Source organism: Ruditapes philippinarum, unplaced genomic scaffold (genome assembly GCF_026571515.1).
Source record: "Ruditapes philippinarum isolate M1 unplaced genomic scaffold, ASM2657151v2 ctg207_1_1_1_1, whole genome shotgun sequence".
NCBI classification, from domain to species: domain Eukaryota; kingdom Metazoa; phylum Mollusca; class Bivalvia; order Venerida; family Veneridae; genus Ruditapes; species Ruditapes philippinarum.
The window spans coordinates 356,006-379,986 of NW_026859581.1; the positions used below are offsets into that span (position 1 = coordinate 356,006).

Here is a 23,981-nt window from a genome sequence, read left to right on the forward strand (position 1 = left end):
GGGTACTAATTGTGCACCCCTGGTCGCCGATTTGTTTTTGTACTGCTATGAAAGAGACTTTATGTTGAGTCTCTCTGAAGATAAACATCATGATGTTATAGTCGCATTTCATAATACTTCCAGATACCTTGATGATATTTTTAATTTAGATCATTCTTATTTGATCGAATGGTGTCTGACATTTATCCGCATGAACTACAACTTAATAAAACGAACTCTTGAAATTTTAGTACCTTCATATTACTATCGACAACAATTCTATTCACACGAAAATCTATGATAAACGAGATGACTTTGACTTTTGTATAGTTAATTATCCATATTTAGATGGAGACGTACCCCATGCAACATCTTACGGGGTTTATGTTTCTCAATTATTAAGATTCGCTAGAGCTTGTAGCAACGTAAAGGATTTCAACGAGCGGAATATTTTTTTCATAGACTTTTGGACCCAAAACCTTTTTATTTCCTTTCATTGATTTTCAATGATTACCTTTTAAGGAATTATTTTATGAAATGTGCCCTTTAACAATAAAGTCTCTATTTTAAACTTGTAAAATTTTATGGTGAGCATTAGTCGCCGTTTTGTCCCGTCCGTTCTTGTACGGGAACCTTTCAAACTGGCTTTTTTGGGAAATATCCATTTCATTTTGTAAACGTACTTAAGGGGAACATTGCTTTGGTCAAATAGGTCTCAATGAGTCAAAGAAAAAACATAAGTAATCCATAATCCGTCCTTGTCCCTATCTTTGGGAAAAACTTTGAAACACACAAGAGGTTTAACATGAACTTTCGGTAAATAAAATCTCATTGAGTAGAAGTGCAGTGCAGAAGAACCATAACTCTGTCTTGGCTAGCTTTGAAATTATTTCCCTTTGTTCATTTTTACACTTTGAACTTTGCCCGGAACATAACTCTAAAACTATAAGAGATATCAACATGAAATTTTGTAGGTAGATAGATGTCATTGTATTGTAAGTGCAGTGCAAAAGAACTATAACTCTGTCTTGCCAAATTTTGGAGTTATTGCACTTTGTTCATTCTTACACTTTGAACATTGTCCGGGACATAACTCTAAAATTATATGAGATATCAGCATGAAACCTTGTAAGCAGATAGATCTCATTGAGTAGAAGCGCAGTGTAAAAAAAATCACTCTGTCTTACGTTATTTTGGAGTTATTGCCCTTTGCTCATTTTTACATTTTGAACTTTGTCCGGGACATAACTCTGAAACCATAAGAGATATCAACATAAAACTTTGTAGGAAGATTGCTCCCATTAAATAGAAGTGCAATGCAAAAGAACCATAACTCTGCCTTGCTTAATTTTGGTCATAGTTATTGGCCTTTGTTCATTTTTACGCTTTGAACTTTGTCTGTGACATTACTCTGACACTACATGATGTATATTTACCTGTGTCCAAAACCTATTCGGGGAGCATTACCCGGTTCAACCGGTTCTTGTTGTTATTTGGATGAGCAGCAGATGATATTTACACAAATGAAGAAATAAAATTGATTAAAGATATCTATAGAGCAGTCAGATCCACTTTTCTCATTGCTGGATAGTAAACAAAACATTTTTTAGATAGAGGCAATTTCTATAAATGGTGGAATTCACTATGGTTTCTGACCTTTTAACCAAATATTTGCAGATGTCAGGCTTAGAATTCATCAAAATGCATCCACTCATCAAGTTTCCAAGTCCTAATTGAAGTGATTGCGATGAAAATAATATACATCAAGGAGTCCGAGATTGCTCTTTGATCTTCTATCTGACCCAAAATAAGTATGGCTGGTATAGAATTTATTAAGGTGCTTCTACGTGCAGAATTTGACAGGGATACTCCTGCAAATTAATGACAAAATATCAAAATGAACTTATGTACTCAAATCACGCTAAAATGACATTTTTTAAAGTCCCAGTATGGATTTCTGTATAAATTCTATATATTTTGGGATCGAAACGTAAATATATCTATTTATGTTGAACAAAATTTATATGCCGACAAAATCACCGAGAAGTTTTAAAACAAGACATGTTTCTTGAACAAAAACTGGAAAATACAATAACAGATATTGCAGATACTGTATTATGGAAACAAGTATAAGTCTTTCATTTGGCATGTTCTCTAACGATTCCAGAGATCATTGTGACAACTATTGTGAAATCGTAAAGTTCTAACCTGACCGACGTCGGTCAGGTTAGAGCGTTAAAGAAAATGTCAATAATTAATCATACCTATACATAAAAAGGGAAATTTGAATAACCCTAATAACTATAAGTGAATTACACTTCTTAATGTTTTAAGTCAGGTGCAGAGAAAAACAGAATCTCCAAGAAAGCCCAACACGGGGAAAATGAAAATGTTGCAGGCTCAGACTAAGCCCACCCATGGACGGTACTTGCAGCTGCAAGCCACTGCCAATGCCACAGCACCGGCCCTAGCATAATTCAACATCTTACATAAACTAGTAATAATCCGCAGATGTGTTCATATGGCGGTTATCATTGAAACAAAATGAGTCATGGAATCGATTTTAAGTAAGTGACCCCTGGAGCCGGACCTTTTTTGATCAAATAGGCATAATATATATAAGTTTTAAAGAGGAACACAAGGTGATGCTACATGCCAAATACCAAACAACTGGATATTGTAGTTTCTGAAAAGTGAGAGTCCTTAAAAAATGGCACAAGTGCAGATTGCTCGGCTGATGCCATCAGCCAGGAGATGATCGGTCGTTTTGAGAGACTTCCTGCTTACTTCAGAATTTGGTATTTCTAATGAAAGTGATTATTCTCTGATCCATTGTGAACATTAAGCTTTGCCAGAAGTATCTGCAAGGTGGATTATCAGAAACCTAAACATGCATGAATATCAGCAAAGGATAGAGTCAAGTCAAGAAATTCTAAATGAAAACAATACCAGGCCAATTATTCCAAAAAGCACCTACAAAAGAACCATCAATGTAATTGTTTACCTTCAAGTCTATCCTTTACGTTTTTTAAACTGTCGACCTGGCGTTTTCGTGTGACAAGTTTCACTAATGGACTGAATGTGCCTAGTTATTTCAAAATCCATTCATCAATGGCAGAATTGATGACTTGTTAAAAACATCTATGTGCATGTACTTAATGAAAATATGAACCTTAGATGTCAAATCGTGAACTTGGTCCTTAAGCTACAAACTCATCAGAAATTGTTTCAAAGAACCATATATTTAAGCCAATGTCACAAGGTGAGAAAAATGTGCAGCCTGAACGGGACTCGAACCCGGGACCCTCGAAAGACAGTTCTGCAACTCTACCGACTCAACTATCCTGCCGTCTACACAGCTTCTCCACTAAATTATAAATAGAGAAAAGTTCAAAACCGTGACAAACTATCCCGCTATTTTGAAATTAGCCATAAATCTCTCAGGGTAAGAAAGCAATGTAAATCCAACATCCGATTACGACCATTACTGTTTCATCTTAGATTACTTATTGCGCATTGTAATTTACAAACTGATTTCTCAACAAAGAGGGATTTTGTAAAAATATATATTTTTATTATCATCTACATAAATATTATAAAAAATAATCTACATGAATATTTTAAAATAATTCTTTGTAAATTTTAAATTGTATGTCGTTTACATAAATAGATTTATCAAGCGAAATATAATATTTGAAACAAACAATACAATTTTTTGTTTCAAATTCAAAATTTCAATATCTTTACTGTGTAATATCAGCGGCGAGTAGCGGCGTGGACAAGTGGTTAACGAGTCTTGACTAGTTATCTCAGGATTGCTGACAGAGTGGCTTGACCCTGTCAGGGGCAAGCCGTTGTTTCCTTGAGCAATAAACTTTACATTCATTGCTTAGTACTGATTAGTTCCAGGACGGATTCGAGAGTGTTTCAATAAGCTTATAGCTTCCAACACCATTGAACTAAAATAAATTTGTATAACTAATAGACTCAATCGAACCAAACAACTTGTAATATTTCTTTTCATTGCATTCTATGGATTACTCTTTTCAAGGATCATTACTTTCTGGTAATGCTGGCCTCTTATTAACAATGAAAAGAAACATTTTATTTGCCAAACTTGTATATGTTTTATGCTCCCCAAAGGGTGGGCATATAGTCGCCGCTTTGTCCGTCCGTCCGTCCGTTCGCTATTCTTGTCCGGGATATAACTTAAGAACAACATGAGGTATCAACGTGAAACATTGTAGGTAGATAGATCACATTGAGTAGAAGTGCAGTGCAAAAGAACCATAACTCTGTCTTGCCTAATTAATTTTGGAGTTATTACCCTTTGTTCATTTTTACACTGATTTTTGTCCGGGACATTTCTCTTAAACTATAAGAGATATCAACATGAAACTTTGTAGGTAGATAGATCTTATTGAGTCGAAGTGCAGTGCAAAATAGCCATAACTCTGTCTGGTCTTATTTTGGAGTTATTGTCCTTTGTTCATTTTTACACTTTGAACTTTGTCCGGGACATAACTGTAAAACTATAAGAGATATCAACATGAAACTTTGTAGGTAAATAAATCTCATTGAAAAGAAGTGCAGTGTAAAAGAACCATAACTCTGTCTTGTCTTGTTTTGGAGTTATTGCCCTTTGTTCATTTTTACACTTTGAACTTTGTCCAGGACATAACTCTGAAACCAAAAGAGATATCAACATGAAATTTGTAGGTAAATAGATTTCACTGAGTAGAAGTACACTGCAAAAGAACTATAACTCTGTCCTGCCTAATTTTGTAATTATTACCCTTTGTTTATTTATACACTTTGAACTTTGTCCAGGACATAACTCTAAAACTATAAGAGATATAAACATGAAACTTTGTATGTAGATAGGTCACATTAGGTAGAAGTGCAGTGAAAAAGAACCATAACTCTGTCTTGCTCAATTTTTGTTATAGTTATTGCCCTTTGCTCATTTTTACGCTTTGAACTTTGTCTGTGACATAACTTTGACACTACACGTGGTATACTTACCTGGGTCCAAAACTTATTCGGGGAGAATCACCCTGTTCAACCGGTTCTTGTTGTTATTTGGATAAGCAGCAGATGATATTTACACAAATGAAGAAATAAAATTAATTAAAGATGTCTGTAGAACAACCAGTTCCACTTTTCTCATTGCTGAATAGTAAACAAAATATTTTTTAGATAGAGGCAATTTCTATAAATGGTGGAATTCACTATGGTTTTTCTGACCTTTTAACCAAATAATTGCAGATGTCAGGCTTAGAATTCATCAAAATACACCCACTCATCAAGTTTCCAAGTCCTAATTGAAGTGATAGCGATGAAAATAATATAAATCAAGGAGTCCGATATTGCCTTTTGACCTTCTGACCCAAAATAAGTATGGCGGGTAGAATATTTTAAGGTGCTTCTACATGCAGAATTTGAAAGGGATGGTCATGCAAATTAATGACAAAAATATTACAATAAACTTTTGTACTCAAATCACGCTTAAATGACCTTTTTCAAAGTCCCAGCATCCGCAGATTTGTTCATATGGCGGTTATCATTGAAACAATATGAGTCATGGAATCGATTTTAAGTAAGTGGCCCCTGGAGCCTGATTTTTTTAATCAAATAGGCATGATATATATAAGTTTTAAAGAGGAACACAAGGTGATGCTACATGCCAAACAACAAACAACTGGATATTGTAGTTTCTGAAAAGTGAGAGTCCTTAAAAAATGGCACAAGTGCAGATTGCTCGGCTGATGCCATCAGCCAGGAGATGATCGGTCGTTTTGAGAGACTTCCTGCTTACTTCAGAATTTGGTATTTCTAATGAAAGTGATTATTCTATGATCCATTGTGAACATTTAGCTTTGCCAGAAGTATCTGCAAGGTGGATTATCACAAACCTTAACATGCATGAATGTCAGCAAAGGGTAGAGTCAAGTCAAGAGTTTCTAAATGAAAACGATACCAGGCCAATTATTCCAAAAAGCACCTACAAAAGAACCATCAATGTAATTGTTTACCTTCAAGTCTATCCTTTACGTTTTTAAACTGACGGCCTGGCGTTTTCGTGTGACAAGTTTCACTAATGGGCTAAATGTGCCTAGTTATTTCAAAATCCATTCATCAATGGCAGAATTGATGACTTGTTATAAACATCTATGTGCATGTACTTAATGAAAATATGAACCTTAGATGTCAAAACGTGAACTTGGTCTTTAAGTTACAAACTCATCAGAAATTGTTTCAAAGAACCATTTATTTAAGCCAAGGTGAGAAAAATGTGCAGCCTGAACGGGACTCGAACCCGGGACCCTCGAAAGACAGTTCTGCAACTCTACCGACTCAACTATCCTGCCGTCTATACATCTTCTCTCCTAAATAGAGAAAAGTTCAAAACCGTGACAAACTACCCCGCTATTTTGAAATTAATCCATAAATCTCTCAGGGTAAGAAAGCAATGTAAATCCAACTCTGAGCTCTACCCAATTACGACCATTACTGTTTCATCTTAGATTATTTAAGGCACATTGTAATTTACAAACTGATTTCTCAATAGGAATTGTAATATCATTGCCTTGGATTTTAAATCTGCCAATTTATTTTTTCTAATTAGGTTGTTTCAGTTTTCGTACTTTAGTGCTTTATGCTTTTAAATTGATCTTCTTGCTCAGTGTCCTGCTGTGCTCCTTACTGGTGGTCCTGTGCTGGGGGTGCGTTCACTGAATGATACCATTCCTTAATGATCTATTTTCATATTTTTTAATTGGTTGCATGTGATACCTATGCTTTATAACCTCCATTACTCTCAAAATTCCATTTTGTTTTGTTCAGCAAATTACTTTTGGATTTGGTCTTCTTTTAAAATTATTTATTACTCAACATCTTCATAATCAAATGTTGAATTCTGCTTTTTAATTTGATTGTGTGAGAGACGTGAATGATAGCATGCATTTATCACTGGTGTCTATGAACAGCATTAAACTGAAAAATCAAATGTTGGGCAACCTTTAAGAGAGCTGCATTGAACTTTATCAATGACACTTTGTTTTGGTGTATGGTCAAATACAATAACAAATGCAAATTGTTGTTTCCGGTATTTTAATTAATAAAAACCACTCATATAGCATGAAAACGTGTATTATATTTTCTATAGCCTATGAAGGTGTACAAAATGTATTACAAATTCTACACTACAGTACACACTATTTCGATATCTTTTATCGGCAAATGTATATAACTTATATAAATACATGTAATTTTTACTGTCCTTTCTAAGAAAATAAACAATTCGGATATTAATATTTGAGATATAATTATACAAATAAATTAAGTTACCTTTAAACAAAAACCTATATATTTCTCATAGCCAAAGATAGTAATAAAGTACGGACATGTCTTGGCTAAGAAATACAAAGCCTTATGGTTCAGGCATATTATAGATTAATTGCATGAATTTTAGGATATGTTTATTGTACACAATTGTCTGGCGTATATGTTTTAAGCCTCATCAAATACAAATACATGTACTATAATAGTGACTAACTTACTCAGTTTTATAAGTTAGAAACACACAAACTGTACTTTCTTTACATTTTTGGAACACAATCTGCCCAAAGTAAAGTGTAACATATTTATGAATTATTGTAAACAGCAAAACGTAATATTTTTAAAGTAAAAGATGAAACTTTCATATTTCATTTTGTCCTATAAGCACATATATCATCACATTAAATGAAAACATTTGTATATTGTTTCAAAATCCACTGCAAATAAAAATGTCTGTAAATAATCATGTCATTTTAAACTATGTTACATATTAAATCTAGACTTTATTATACTACATATCAATATTTCAAAACTACAGTCACAATATAAAATTACCGTTTAAAAAAACAAAAACAAATGAGTATATTTACAACTCATACATTTATATACAAAGAAAAATTGAAATAGACTAAGCTTGTTTAGTTGAGGATCTGAAATTATAATTCTGCACTAACTGGTGCAAGAAATAAGTGATGTGACAAAACATTTCTGAAAAAAAAAACTTATAAGGAAGAGAAATGGATACATAAAGAAACAATCTGATTCCACAACATTCATTGAATGTGTTTAAAAGTACCAAAAACAAAAGAGATTTGTTTCTCGGAAGAAAAATTTAAAGGTCTTTAATAAATTTAACAATAAAACACATTTTCCTAAAATAAACATCAGATATATTTTTCAAACCCTTGTTCTCAAACTAAATCCATAATCTTCAATTTAAAAGAAATATCACAGTCAAAATTAAAACCTGTATGATCAATAAATAAACTAAAGAGCTATATAGCAACCAGTGATAAGAATTTAAAACTATATATACAATAGGTTTAATGGCTTAAAACACAAAACTAAGACAAAACAATAAAATAGCTAGATTAGAAACTCATTATAGATGTATAAAGAAAGGTTTAAAAAAAATAGAGATAAATTATTTAAAAGAAATCAAAGAAGAGAAAATACGTGTAAAATAAAACAGGATAAATGTTTGGAAAAGAAGGAGCCAATGAACAGAGAAAAAGATTAAATGTTTATTTTAAAATTAAAGCTAAACATTTTATTCTTGGTGACTTGGTCCCATAATAACTCATGTTAAAAATATATCAAGCCTAATAAAGTTATGTCATACAAAAATCTATCATTAACAAAAAACAACATTTAGTTTTATAATGTTTAAAACATATATAAAACCAACAATGGACGGAGCAATTAGCAGCTGCCTAATTTCTGAGGTTTTCATAATTCCTAGCAAAATGCTGTTCTATTTATCTTTGAGCAACATTTACAAAATAAAATGTTAAAAATGAAAAGCGCAACTTTGTAAACCTCAAGACTGAAAACCGGTCACAAGCTCCTTCATACCTATAATTAGTTCATTCTGCTGGGTAGATCTTTAATTAACCAATCATAATTTTGTTAATTTTTAAACTTATTTTTGCAACATGATGGCAGTGACACTTATCAACACATAAAAACGAGTAAGTCAACAAATAGCAATTAATAATTATCTCAATTTAAGTATCACATTAACTCAACATCAGAACAGAATTTTATCAACACATTTGGCACAAAAGTTCCACTGAATATAAATGTATATTACATATAGTAAATCCTATCTATAAATTTCTTTTTAAATTTTCTCCCATTTTCTAGATTACTTCAAAATTTTCCAGCCTATTTAGCTTTGACTGTGCTCTGTCCCCAGAATTCCTCCTTTCGTTTCTTTGCTCGTTCAAGTGTTTCTGAAGCAAGAGAACAGCTTGATGCCATGGACTGTACGGATACAGACAAAACATCATCATCATGGTCAACTCGAGGTATTGTCATACCTGTAAATGTATGTCAAAAGTAAAACATGTAGTTAAGTTTTAACTTACAAATTGTACCGAAAGTGCAAAGGTCATATGGCTGATTTCCAGCTCTTATTCATTTAATTGTAAAGGAATTTATTGCACCTAAAATACCCTTTGTACATAATTTCAAACAAAACAGGCACCTGGGTGGAACAACTGATCTTCAATCAGCTAAATGTACAGACACATCACATGAAAAAATAAAAAGTCCATGGTGGGTTTCCAATGAAAGGCAAGTGATGTGAAGTCGGCAACATTTACCATTAGGCCAGGAAAGTCCACCGCAGCTGGGACAAAAGGTATATTTGGTCCCAGACCACAGGAAAAACCATGTTATGGTTGATAAAGATTCAAAAGAGAAGTACACGGTACAAGACTTTCTACGATGATTAAACCTCAATTCTTACAAATGGGACTTACAATTAATTCTAAACACTTATTCATTCTGTTCCTTTGTTCAAAGGTGAAAGTGAAATTGTCGGTTAAAGGTAACTCACAAATAATTAAAGCAGCAAGCTTCCAGATTCATGCTAATTTTCATGATAATTTTGAAAATGTATTTAAAAGTATAGTGTTGTGAAGTGAACAAAGAAAGTAATTAACACATTCGAACGGCACTTACAATCCACATAAATTACCAGAAAGAGGCCAAAATATGCAAACATAGCCCTTACTGGGTTACACAAAGTACAAATATCGTGATAAATACTGCAAAATCAGTCATTTATCACTCACAACATGTAAATTATTACTTGATTAAATAATCGTGAATCTTTTTAATTTTCTTAAAATCTTTGTACATTTCCCTCAAGTTTGATTTTCTTGAATCTTTTTATTCATCTGGAGGCGTGCAGCTTGATATGTATATTGGGATCATCTTTTACTGAATAGTTTACCTACATTATAAGATTAACAATTCAAAATTTATTACCTCCATCAATCGTCCATGAAAAGTCCCTTTGATTCTTGGCATTTTTGGTATGTGATTTCAGTTTGTTGTAAGTCAGACCGTAACCTTCGTCTATGGCTGACAGACCACCTGTGATTGTAAAATTATAATTTAAATGAACAATAAGAAAAGCTTTATGGGAATATACAAGTAAGTCCCTTAAAATATTAACAGACAAATTTACTTCAATGTTAACTAATATGTTCCTGAGTTGCCTTAAAGTTTTATGTATTTTAGTAGATTGTAGTTTGTGATTCTATCTATCTTCCATAAATGTCAAGCCCGTTGATTAGACGTGCACATGTCTGTGCGTCAAAAATGAAGAAAATAGCTAGTCCTGACTGCTCCTCTGCATACTTAAAACGTATATTTCAATTTTGTATCAAATCCAACAGTTCTGGGGGGTAAATTGAACAAAACAGGACAAATTATGAATAAAATTAAATATAAACATCTACCCTTCTACACTTTGTTTCTGGAACTGTAAGTTTCAAATACTTCACTTTTTAGCAGGCTGACTTTGTAATGAATTTGCCTCTCTTAATTTTCGACTGTGCATATTGAAATTCAAGGAATAAAATATCATAATATTTAAATTGAACACTCATAGATGATCAAAGTCAATAGCTTGGTCAGCATACTCAAGAATGCTATCGCTTTGATAGGTCATATTACCCTTGTTTACTTCAAATTAGCTCTTAACCGAAATTTAAGTTTGTATGATTCTATATTAGTATTGTAATACAGACATGACCACTCGTTAATTTTACATTAATAGATTAACTACTAGAATTGAACAGAATAGAATATATGGTATAGTCTAAAAGACTGAACATATAAATCATAAAGACTGTCTTGGCTATATACAGTTGGCACCGTGAAAACTATGTATGTATATCATAACAGACCGTACCAGGGGTTTCCTTAGCTTGTAGTTTAGCAGGAGTGTAGACAAACTGTGTACGAAGTTCCCTGTCAGTAGAGGCATCATCATCCCTAAGTGCATGGGTATCCCTGGATGGCATTCCAAATGTAGGTGTACAATATGTCTGAAATTATATTTTTATTCAATTATCATTCTATTAATATGAAATTATGCAATTTAATTAAGAAATTAAAACATTTGTCAAAGTGTGAGGAACTACTTTTTGTCATTTGCCATTTAGGATGATGGGTGGGTTAACACTTAAATAAGGACCAAAGCTAGTATTTAACATAAATCATCCGTATTATTAATTTGCTTACTAGATCTATTACCAAAGTATATATCAAGTAACGTTGGAATGTAAATTCTTTCCTTTCAATCTGATTTAGAATAAAATATTTTGGTCAGTTTAATTACCATATTACTCATTTTGGCCATAGCTATTAAATTTGTGCACAATTCCTGCATTATTTTCACATTCATGTGTTACTGGTTATATATGGTGATTACTGATATATTACCTAACATTAAGTTTAAAATAGTATGTTAATAAATAGAAAAGTACCTTCTGACCAGCCAAAGGCTTATGTGTTTCTAGCCTTGGAGTTTCATCCTCAACTGTTCCTGAAATCAAACACATATAACAAATCATTAATAAATCAGTATCTAAATACATTTCCTTACTTAAAATGCTTATAGATGATCGAACTTTAGTTTTTGTGTTATATTTGAACAAAAAGAAATGATTTAGTGGTAAAATACCTAGAGATATACTGCTAACTGATTAGCTAGTTTAGTAGTAATATGCCTAGAGAAATACTGTAAACTAATCAGCTAATTTAGAGATACCATACCTAGAGAAAAACTGTCAACTGATCGGCTAACTATTCTCTTGCCAGACCTTTTCTTTTTGGAATCAGGTGGAGAACTGAGAATAGCTCCGCCTGTAGAGGGTGTGGTTCTATCAAGATGGTGTCGTCTGTGTTGGTTTTCACCAGTCAGTATCTGTGCCCGTATCTTTGGTGTTGGTATCCGCCCAGAGGCATTCGGGGGCTCGTCAGAAAATGTGGATGGTGTCCCTTGACTGATAATTGTAAAAAATTGTAAAAAATTCTTAATTTCATGATTTTTTTTTATTTTCTCTTTTGATCTAGTTAATATATATATATATTTAATTTATATTTGAGGTTCCAGCAAAAAGGCTACAATGTTCATAATGATACAGAAACAAGAACGTGTTTGTTAAACACAAATGCCCCCGACTCAGATTCTTGTCAGTAGCAATACTTCAAAAAATGTTTACCCATTCACTCAGTTATGGACAGAAAAATCGCCAAAAAATTGTAAACACAAGTATTATAGCTTGACAAAGTCATGGCATTTTGTAATTGTGAAAAATATAAGTTGCCAAGTCATTGCTCTGACTTGTGAAGTTGAAAAATATTCAACTTCATGCAAGTTATCTTCCTACCAAATATGAAATACATCTGTCATTAAATAAAGGCTGTATGGGCAAAAGTGTATAAATCTATTTTGAGCACTGGTGACCTTGACCAAACCGACCCCTAACTCTATCCAAAAGAAGAATACCATGTAAGTTATCTTCCTACCAAATATGAAATACATCTGTCAATAAATAAAAGCTGTATGGGCAAAAGTGTAAAAATCTATTTTTAGCACTTGTGACCTTGACCCACTGATCCCTACCCCAATCAAAAGGAAGAATACCATGCAAGTTATCTTCCTACCAAATATAAAATATATTTGTCACTTAATAAAGGCTGTATGAGCAAATGTGTAAAAATCTTAAAAAAAAAAAGTTTATGTTTCTATCAATTATAAATAACATCTGTCTATAGAATAAGGTCAATACACCTGTAAAAATGTAAAAATCTATTTTTAACATTGGTGACCTTGACATTGGTAACATTGACCTTGACCCAAATGACCCCATACTACACCCAAAGAAGGAGGTGTTTGTATTAAACTAAGACATCAACTAAAAAATAAAGGCCGTATAAGCAAAAAGGTTTATATTTATTTTTAAAACCAGTGACCTTGACTTTGACCCTAGAGACCGCTTACTCCAAAAAAAATTAGAGGACCATCAAAGGTATCCACCTACTAAATATGAAAGATATCAGTAAAGAAATTAAGCAATTAGGAGAAATTTAAGATAAATCAAACTTGCCGAAATAGGTTAACCAGACAAGGCCCTATTTTCAAAGTGAAAAAAGGGAAATAACTGGGAAATATGGATGACACAGTTATATAGCTTGGCAATATCATGTGCTTTGTATTGATAAGTAAGTGTGGAAATTATAAAGCCATTAGTACAGATAGAACTTAAGATATTTCCAACTTGCCGTTTCAGGTTAACCATTATCATTTTCTAAGTGCTAAAAAGGGCAATAACTTGGTAAATATGAAAGCCAGAGTTATGAAACTTGCCCAGATCATGTACTTTGTATTGATTAGTAAGTGTGTAAACTTAGAAGCCATTGGTACAGGTAGAACTTAAGAAAAATCCAACTTGCCGTTCTAGGTTAACCTCGTACGGACAGACGGACGGACGGACGGTTCAATTACTATATGCCCGGGGGCATAAAAATGGAAGATTATTATCTATCTCTTTGGGAATCACTATGAAACCAAAATATAGAAGTTCATGGAGCAGAACACTCCACTTTACTCAGTGTGTTATACTTCAAAAATCGTTCGGAATTCAGAAGTTCTGTAATTGAGAGGTATTAATTACATAGAAAGCAGGAGAAATTTTGGGATCTGAAAAATGTTCAGATTTCAGAAGTTTCCAGATTATAGAAGTTCTGGAATTCAGAAGTTACACTATACATGTTTATAAAACATGTTACCAACCTTGTGGCTTCAAATTCTTCCCCCTCACTGGCCCAGGCCTGAGCTCTTGTTGGAGAAACTTCATCAAGACGAGCGGTACTCTGGTCATCCTCTGAAGCTAAGGTTGCCTCTACAGAGACATGACCTTCACCTTTCCTTTGTTTTTCACTATACACAAAAAATATTGGCATTTTAATTTATAGTATCTTGGAAAACAATAACCATTTCTAAAGTCATCAATGACCAAATGGTTGCAGTCATGTACGTACTGTTCTTTAAGTCTTTGAATGGTATTCGTGATAAGGAATTGATTATGCTGTCAGGATAAAAACTCTAGAATAACAGCTACAAGTATAAAAGCAAAAGCAAATATTTTTTATATCCATTTGAAACTGGAACCAGTTAAAATTGCAACCAATAGTCTCAGATTACAAGTTGGACATGGTCACTACCAAATTTTATCAAACAAGCGTTAAATGCAAGATACGACTGCAAAAGGGATATTAATGGTTAAGATTAAAAAGAATGTATCTTAAATGTTATAATGGAATTCAAAAAATTTCAGTCAGTTTGCCAACATATTCTTAAAATAAGATAAAATTCTTGAAGAGACATTTACCGATGAGAATTGAGCCCAGATTCCAATGATAAAGCAGACAATGTACTTCTAGCAGAGGGTGTTGAAGCCTCCCAAAGGTCATTCTGCTTGGCCATTAACTGGGCCATATGTTCCCGAGAGAAATGTGTGCCAAGTGCACGCTGGCGGTATTCTTGGGCTTTACGGCGAAGCTCAATCACCTCCGCAAACCAGTTCGAAAGTGCCGGCATTGGCTTCTTACCACACAGTGGTTCATCAGGCTACAATGTACAATATTAATTATTGCAAAATTTATTTCATTTAAGGAACAGAAAGCTATCTAGTATAAATGAGATTTTTATTGAATTATGTTCAGTATGATGCGTTCAGATGCACAGTAATGGTAATCATGAAATCTGAAAGACCTCAGTGATTTATTACAAAGCTGTACTAAAAGACAAGAAAATTGATAGCTGTTGCCATTATGTCATGCTAGTAGAAAGAGAATTGTTAAAAAATTGTTAAACTTCATTGAACAGAAAAAGTGATTTTAATTCTAAATTAAAATGTTAACAGCATACTTATGAGTCTTAGAAATCTATAATCAATAAAAATCTTTACATAAAATATCTCAGAACTTACTCCTTTAATTCGAACTTGAGGTGGGGCTGCACCATGCCATGTGCCTTTCACATAGTCAAACCTATTTGGCTCTTTGAAGTTTGAATCATACTCACTTCTCACCTGTCTGATATATACGATAAGCAAAGTTGTTAATAAAAGTTCAATATAAAATCTTTAATAGGGGTCTACAAACATGCTACGCTAATTTCATTTTTTTAAAAAGTCAACAAATAACATGTTCAAATTTTGCAATGCCTGTTCTCAATGTTTAACATTCTATGGAATGAATAGTATTAATTAACAAGAGCTCCTCAGGTGCAGAAAAAATTCAGATAATTCCATGTAGAGGTAATAAAATATACCTTTATACAAGATGTGTTTGTTACATACAATTCCCTTTACCAAATCTGTAACGTTTTTAAAGTTTGAAAACTCTACGATGAAGATTAAGATAATATTTTATTACCTCAGAATTAGTCATCACCAAAGTATATGTATTTGGAATATGAATAAAAAGGCTGTACCTTATGAAATAAAAAGCTTATAACAAAGGTTAGAATTACCAGAGACTTTGAGAATAGGGTAAGGTATAATACTGCGAAAAATATTACCCTGGTGATGTAGAGACATAAGAAGGATAGATCTTGTTATTTTGCAATAATCCAATATACCTTGTTTTCTTTCTAGGCACTTCAGGTACAGGTTCAGGTTTTGACTGGCCACTTTCAAGTGTTAAACGTTTGTTGTCAGGGGAAATAACTGGGGTTGATCCTGCAGGTTTTATCTCAGCTGGGGATAAATCTGTAATGGAACAAAAAATAATTTAAACATATATTCACTTTTATTTTTAACAACATTTTCATATCTCTTTTTGTTTCTTTTGTCAGTATTTAAAAATAAAATGATTAAAAAATGTAAGGCCTTTTTCTTTTAATATTAAAAGTTAAGAAGTGTTCCAAAAGCCAGAAGGAAGTATGTTTGTTGTAGTGTCTAATACTAAATAAAATCAACATAATTATTTATTGTATTACAGACCTTCCATTTAAGACCAATTCACTTTAATCTTGAGCAATGAAATTCATGATAACTTACCTTCCATACTCTTGCTCTTCTGCAGCTGCAATGATAAAACATATAAACAGTAGTATTACAGTATAAAGAGAGCATAGTGACATTTCAAACCAAGTTGTATAATGCAAAACTATAAAATGTCACATATACTTCATTTACATAGAAAGAATAGATTTCTTGCACATGGTAAAATAAGGGCAGAAAATTTAAGAATATACATGTAAATCTGATACACAATCTTACACTCAACTTGATACATTATCATTTACAAGAAACCTGTAACATTTTTTTATTTCATCCAACCTCTTCTTGTTTGACCAGTAATGTATAGTAGAACAGTAATGTATAAATACTTGACATTAGATGCATTTCTCAATAAACAACATCAATACATGCTTAGGGCCTCTGCTTTTACTGTAAATTACACAACTAAAAATAATTGCCAATCAATTAGGAAAACTGGAAAAAAAGTCAAATAATAACCAAAGTGACCCTCACCCTGTTAATTTCAAATAAACCTTTAATATTCAAAATATCAGTTCATAAAAATTGTTTCAGAAAGCGTAACCAGCGTGACCTTGACCCTTCAGATATACCTTTAATATTCAAAATATCAGTTCATAAAAGTTGTTTCAGAAAAGGGTAAGTAGACAGAAGAAAATTACTCCATAGAAAAATTTCGCTAAACTCTCTTTAGTCTCCAGTTACAATAGATTTTAATCAAGATATACTTTAGTTTTCTTCTTAGGTGCTTCAATATCTTCCTCTTTCGGAACAGGGATCAGCTTGTATGCCTTAAACTGTTTCTGGTACTCCGTTACTTTAGGGATCACAGATTTCTTTGGCGGAGATAACTGTGGGCAACTGTTATACACCACCTGAAATTAGAGAAAACAAATTTGACACTTTTAATATCATATACCTTAGATAAATGTCCTTCTTTCAATCTTGATAAAGGGCATTCATGATTTTAAATCTGCACGCCTTGAGATTTGCCAAAATAATTCAAGAAATTCAATCTTTAGAAAAATGTATTAAGATCTTAAGAAAAGCAAAAAGATTCAATATTTAATTAATTATTTACATGTTATGTGCGATTGATGACTGATTTTGCAGTATCAATCACTATAATTATACTGTGTTACTAACGCAGTAAGAGGTATTTATGTATATTTTAACCTCTTTTTGGTTATAAACGTGGATTTTATGTTCTGTTTGCAATGTGTAAATTACTTTCATTGTTCACTTCACAATAATTTACTTTTAAATACATTTTCAAAATTTTCATGAAAATTAGCAAGAATCTGGAGGCATGCTGCTTTAAGGAAGAACTAGAAATGTGTCCATAGGACACAGATGCCCCCACACGCCACTGTTCTGTCAATCTTATGACTCTAGGTCAAATATTTTTTGGACTACATGTGCCACAAGTTGAAAACTAAAAATCAACAAAGGGCCATAATTCTGTTAAATTTGGTCGCAGCAAAAATTCCTTCCTTTACTACCATCTACACATTAAGGTTGTTAATCCCTGGAAGTTTAAGCAAAATCTGCCATCCGGTTTAAGAGGAGTTGCGTTCACAAAATTTCTACATAGTATATAATGAAAAAATCAACAAAGGGCCATAACTCTGTTAAATTTGGTTGCAGCAAAAATTCCTTCCTTTACTGCCATCTACACATTAAGATTGTTCATCCCTGGAAGTTTAAGCAAAATCTGCCATCAGGTTTAAGAGGAGTTGCATTCACAAATTAAAATTTCTACATAGTATATAGTGAAAAAATCGACAAAGGGCCATAATTCTGTAAAATTTGGTCGCAGCGAAAATTCTTTCCTTTACTGCCATCTACTCATTAAGGTTGTTCATCCCTGTAAGTTTAAGCAAAATCTGCCATCAGGTTTAAGAGGAGTTGCATTCACAAAATTTCTGCATAGTATCTAGTGAAAAAATCAACAAAGGGCCATAATTCTGTTAAATTTGGAGGCAGCGAAAATTCCTTCCTTAACTACCATCTACTCATTAAGGATGTTCATCCCTGTAAGTTTAAGCAAAATCTGCCATCCGGTTTAAGAGGAGTTGCGTTCACAAAATTTCTGCATAGTATCTAGTGAAAAAAATCAAACAAAGGGCCATAATTCTGTTAAATTTTGGTGGCAGCAAAAATTCCTTCCTTTACTACCATCATCTACACATTAAGGTTGTTCATCCCTGTAAGTTTAAGCAAAATCTGCCATCCGGTTTAAGAGGAGTTGCGTTCACAAGATTTCGGGACGGACTGACGGACGGACGGACAAGTGCAACGCTATATGCTCACGCTATATGCTCCCACATTGTGGGGGCATAAAAATTCAAAATATGTACTGACTGAATAGAGAAAAGTACAGGACATGATGAGATGGTATTGATTGTAGGCTGGTCCGAGTACGTCTGCACTGGTTGCATGGGTAAATAATGTAGTTACCAGAATTAATCACATTTAATAAATATTTATTAAAATCGTTAAAAGACACTTATTTCTTAATATTATCCATTTGTAATATTATAAAGAGGACACAAACTTAAGATTATAATATGGCTTGAAATATGGAATTGTTTTTTTTTTGCATCAGAATATTGAACCAATGACCTGCTTTAAGTCTAGAATCTGGTTAAATTAGACACACACATTTCCTAACTGATGACTTAAGACTGTTTTTCCACTTATAGACTCAAAATGTTGATTAACAAATCAACAAAATTGCTGTATAGGAAAAACATATCAGCCAATCAATGATATGACTGACCTTAAAGATAACCTGATATGATAAAGAGGAAGAAGGAAAATATTTCTTTAATATATAGCAATTTATTTCATTTGTTACATTGATTAAGTTAATATGCATAATTACGTGTATAAAGATATTATTAATGAGAAAATCTATATTTCCATTCAAAAACTCCATTATTTTAAGAACTGAGAATTGTGTATCATTTACAACCATGCATAACCTATTAATTACATATATATTTTTTTCATATTTTGAGATAATAATATAAGAGGGGTCCCATTTTCATGTGCATAATTATCTCTGTGATCATACTGTAATGTATAAGATGCTTAATTCATTAATAAGAACAGAGTAAACCTAAATTCTTCACAGAAAAAATTGGTTGTCACAAAATTTATGTAAAATATCAGTCCCCATGGGCAGCTGGGTGCAACTCTCACTCAATGGACATGGCTTATTCAACTTTTGAGAAACAAATAAGAAATGCTTCATACCAAATATCTTCTATCTAAGCCTTTTACAAATGACAATATATATCAGTGAATGTAACTAAGCTTTATCCTTTACCCAATGAGCATATTGTGAAAGTTACAAGTTCCAATTGCTATAAAAGTATGAAAAATGCTTCAATACTGATGAAACTTGGCACATATGTTGACTGAACCATAACCTCTGTAACAACATGCTCAATCTTAAATTTCCTATTACCATGGCAACGAGGGACCTCTCAAAATTGCGAAAAATCACTATTTTGCATTGTTTTTTTCCCCATAAAATCTGATTTCTAAGTGCTGCAACTTCTCAATGCAATGAGATAGAGTAAAAGGCTTTTCAGCATTGGTTACACGTCACCTTAAGACCTGAGGCCATTTTTAGCCTGTCACATGTCCACAATTTTCTTGGCGATGGGGGGGGACTATCCTTCAAACCCCCAAACAGATGGGGGCATATCCCCCTTCTGGCAACCCCCTGATGTATCATTTTGATGGGGGGGCCACGCCGAAAAAGTGGTCACTTTTTTCTCAAACGAAAAACAGTGTTTGGGGCCTAAATATGTCATTTTTTTACTGTTTGAGGCCTCTATATGAAGGAAAAGGTTTAAGAAATATATGTATATCATAATATTTAAATGATAAAGAAATCAAATGTGTGCACATTTTTTCTTACTCAAGTAACTACAGAATGCATTTTGTATGCCACCAGCTGTGCACACATAAGATTTTTTATTTTCCAAAAGCAAACGCCATTGAAATCACCTTTAACTAATAAATCTTTCATTACTAACTACTTTTCTAAAAATACTCATGATCTATACTTCCTTGTAAGTGGATAATAAATCTTAAAACAAAGGTATTTCAGTTTAAAGGAATGTGGACTTTGAATCAGTATTCAACTAGATAAAATCACATTTTTTGCACACAACATTTTGATGTTAATTGTTTACTGCCATGCATGAATTGAACATTTTTTGTTATGAATTAACATTTTGAGAAGAAAATAATGAAGTCATAATAAGGTAAAAACATTTGATTGAAAAGGTTGTTTAGGAGACACTTGAAAAATATGGGCCTCAGAAAAAGATTTAAATCAATATGTGAGAAAAAAACGGGACAATTTAATATACAAATATTCATGTGTTGAATAGATAAAAAACAAGAATAGGATTTAAACAAGTCAATATACAAGATGGCTACAGGTGGACAAATAAATACAGATAATTTTTCTGATGAAATATTGGATGTACTACATGTATGTTCAAAGTGTAAAAATCAAGGCATTAACATTGAAGCTGATAAATTCTGTGTAGATTGTCATGATTATTTCTGTGTTAACTGTGTCAAAGTTCACAGTAAAGTGCCTTCATGGGCTGGTCACAAGGTGTTGGATAAATCTCAAGTCAAGTCAGGAACCAGCAAAGGTCAGCCAAGGGCACCAGCAGAGAGACATGACAGACACAGTCATAAATATATTGAAATTTACTGTCGGAACCGTGATAAAGTCGGGCGTCCTAAATGTATGGCAGATGATCACAGGCAGGTTTTAGTATTTGGATTATGTAATAGTTTTGTTGATTTTTGTCATTTTTTTTATTGTTGTCTTCTTTTTTTGTGGTTAATTTTCAATAAATGAACATTTAAATATGTTAAAAGGATAAAATTTCATCTTATTACTATGTAAGAGTTGTTATTGGGATTTAAGTCACACAAAAACTATAATGGTCCTAGAGAGACTTTTAGCTTTACTGGTGAAGGAAAACCTTGGGTACCAATTTTTATGCACCAGTCAGCACTCGTGTAGGACAATCAAAATTCTGCAAGCTAGTTGGATAGCTTCTACACATGAAAGAATTTATGGTCCTTGACAGGATTCGAAACCCACAGAAGTGAGTGGCAAGTGTTTTGAAATAAAGAACCCTCATATCTCAAAATATTAACAAAAATTTGCAACATTCATTCTCAGATGCACAAAATATACAAGTTCATAAACCTCTTATTCCTTTCCTTTCAGATCATTCAAGGGTACATTCTATATACCAAAATTTATCAAAAACAACACAGACCAAAGAGCTTCAAGAGATAGTCAGTCAAAACTTAATACAATAACCAAAACCCTTGAAGAACAAGCTAGCAAATTTAAACAAGATAAACAATGGCTGCTGAAAAGAAAGGCAGAGTTACTGGCTGATATCAAAAAATTTCGACAAGAAATTAATAACCAACTTGACAAGCTGGAGAAAAAGTCTGTAGATGAGATGGAAGAAAAAGTCAAATGTCTTGAAAGAAAGATCGAAGAGAGTCTCAAACAACTACAAGCACATAAAGCCAAGGTTACATCAGCTTATGCTAAATTAGCTTTTCAAAACACAAATCAAGCTGAAGTGTTTGTTAATGTAAAGATGGCAGAGGATGCTGCAAATGTTGCTAACAAATTTATGGAAGATATCAAAAAGAAGAGTACAGTACAAGATATAAAGCTTCAACCAGACATGACAATTCTAAGACAGCTTGAACAAAGTATTGCTCTTGGGGTACTAACAGAGAATCCTTCAAAGAAAGCCCGCACTTTATTTCAGATACAAAGAGAACAATCATATTGTATTAAAGATCTGTCCGATAAAAAAGACTGCTATATCACCAGTGCCTGCTGTCTGGATGATGGTCCAATAATTCTAGCTGATTGCAACAACAAGAAGCTAAAACAGATACACAGCTACGACTATACTGTCACAGACCACTGTGATCTACCTGGTCAACCATGGCAAGTGTGCTCAATCAATGAAACAGATGTAGCATTAACTCTGCCATATCAAAATGAGGTTCATTTCATTTCAGTAGAAGGAAAAATGAAAACAACAAACAAGATTGACACTGATTTTGAATGTTTCGGTCTTGCACACACAAACAATAACTTATACATTTCAGACGTCAACACATCAGTATATATATATACATTAACTGGTAGTAAACTTAAACAATTTAGTGTGACCAAATCAGGGCAAAAGCTGTTCTCTATCATAAGCAGTCTAGCAGTGAGTAAGGATGGTACAAGAATTTATGTTACTGATTATCATAATGGACTGATAGTACTGGACAACAATGGTCTGGTTGTTACAACATATCATGATAAACAACTACCTGGGGCTAATTGTTGTTATATCACTGAAGCAGATAGTGCGCTGGTATCTGGAGAATCCTCCAAAAATGTCTTACAATTTACACCTGATGGAAAGCGGATAGGAGAGGTAAAAAAAGCTGATAGGAGAAGAAGTGGAATTAAGTCGGTTTGCTGTAATCAACAAATGTCTAAGATGTTTGTTTGCAGACATTGTGACAATAACATTGAAGTATATGATATTAAACCACTTAATTAAATAAATGTTAACCATCTTGTATATTGTGGTTCAAATGTAGAATATTAAAACATCAAATACAAGAGAGAAAAGAATTCCTCAAAAATCTTTGATAGACAAAGTGTGTTAAGATTAAGTAATGCGTCTATTAAAATTCACTGAGAAAAAAAATTGCAGTAAACAGGTAGAACGCCAACATATTAAATGGCGTGTTTTATGTTTTGTTATTCAAGTAGTCTCAGAGACCTTGACCTTTTACCTTTTAACCAGACATTGATTGCGGCAGGTAGAACTAATCAAGATGCATCTTTTCTATATACGAAATTTTAAGATCATAGGTTAATGCACTTTGATGTAATGGATAGTTTTTTGTTTTGTTATCACAGGTCCAAGTAACCTTGACCTTTGACCTGAAAATGAGTGTTGAAAATAGAACTCAACAAGACGCTTCAACCTATAAATTTTCAATGTAATAGCTTTGTTAGTATGAAGTTAATGATAATAAACAAATTCTAAACCAAAAGGTTAACCAATGCTGAAAAATGTGTCAACAATAGGTCCTTTTACCGGACAAAGTCCGTCTATTATCAGTTTGACTTCCTGTAAAATTAACAGGGAAGGACTGAATATATGAAGAATTTTCATTGGTCATTTTAAAATTACAAATTGAAATAGATGAATCTCATTAGTCATTCTAAAATAAAATGTCAAGGACGGTTCTAATCATTCTAAAATAAAATGTAAAGGATAGCTCTATGATAAAATGTACGGGATAGTTTTGCCACTATAAAAGAAAATGTAAAGGATAGTTAAAAATAAAGTTTACAGGAATGAGTACACTTCTTTAACTTTTTTTTTTAACAAATAACAAACAACTTTTTAACAAATAGTTTACTCTTTACTTTTAGGTTAATTTGTAAATGATTACAAAATTTATGAAGTCAAATGTAAAACAGGTAAAAGGGACACCTTA

The 23,981-nt window shown here is 32.8% G+C and overlaps 1 protein-coding gene across 9 annotated transcripts in view; it reads right to left on the reverse strand.

Moving 5' to 3' along the window:
- Positions 1 to 7,075: 7,075 nt before the first annotated feature.
- LOC132757126 (nuclear protein MDM1-like) overlaps positions 7,076 to 23,981 on the reverse strand; it is a 40,462-nt gene continuing 23,556 nt past the window's right edge. For all 9 annotated transcript variants that reach the window (XM_060748323.1, XM_060748321.1, XM_060748320.1 and 6 more), the window contains 11 exons: positions 17,120 to 17,266; positions 16,410 to 16,434; positions 15,989 to 16,118; positions 15,336 to 15,441; positions 14,736 to 14,974; positions 14,138 to 14,284; positions 12,115 to 12,344; positions 11,826 to 11,884; positions 11,249 to 11,384; positions 10,318 to 10,425; positions 7,076 to 9,362 (listed from right to left, as the gene is read on the reverse strand). In XM_060748323.1, coding sequence (XP_060604306.1) covers positions 9,208 to 9,362; positions 10,318 to 10,425; positions 11,249 to 11,384; positions 11,826 to 11,884; positions 12,115 to 12,344; positions 14,138 to 14,284; positions 14,736 to 14,974; positions 15,336 to 15,441; positions 15,989 to 16,118; positions 16,410 to 16,434; positions 17,120 to 17,266 — 1,482 coding nt within the window. In that variant the 3' untranslated portion in view covers positions 7,076 to 9,207. The remainder of the gene's footprint in view (positions 9,363 to 10,317; positions 10,426 to 11,248; positions 11,385 to 11,825; positions 11,885 to 12,114; positions 12,345 to 14,137; positions 14,285 to 14,735; positions 14,975 to 15,335; positions 15,442 to 15,988; positions 16,119 to 16,409; positions 16,435 to 17,119; positions 17,267 to 23,981) is intronic.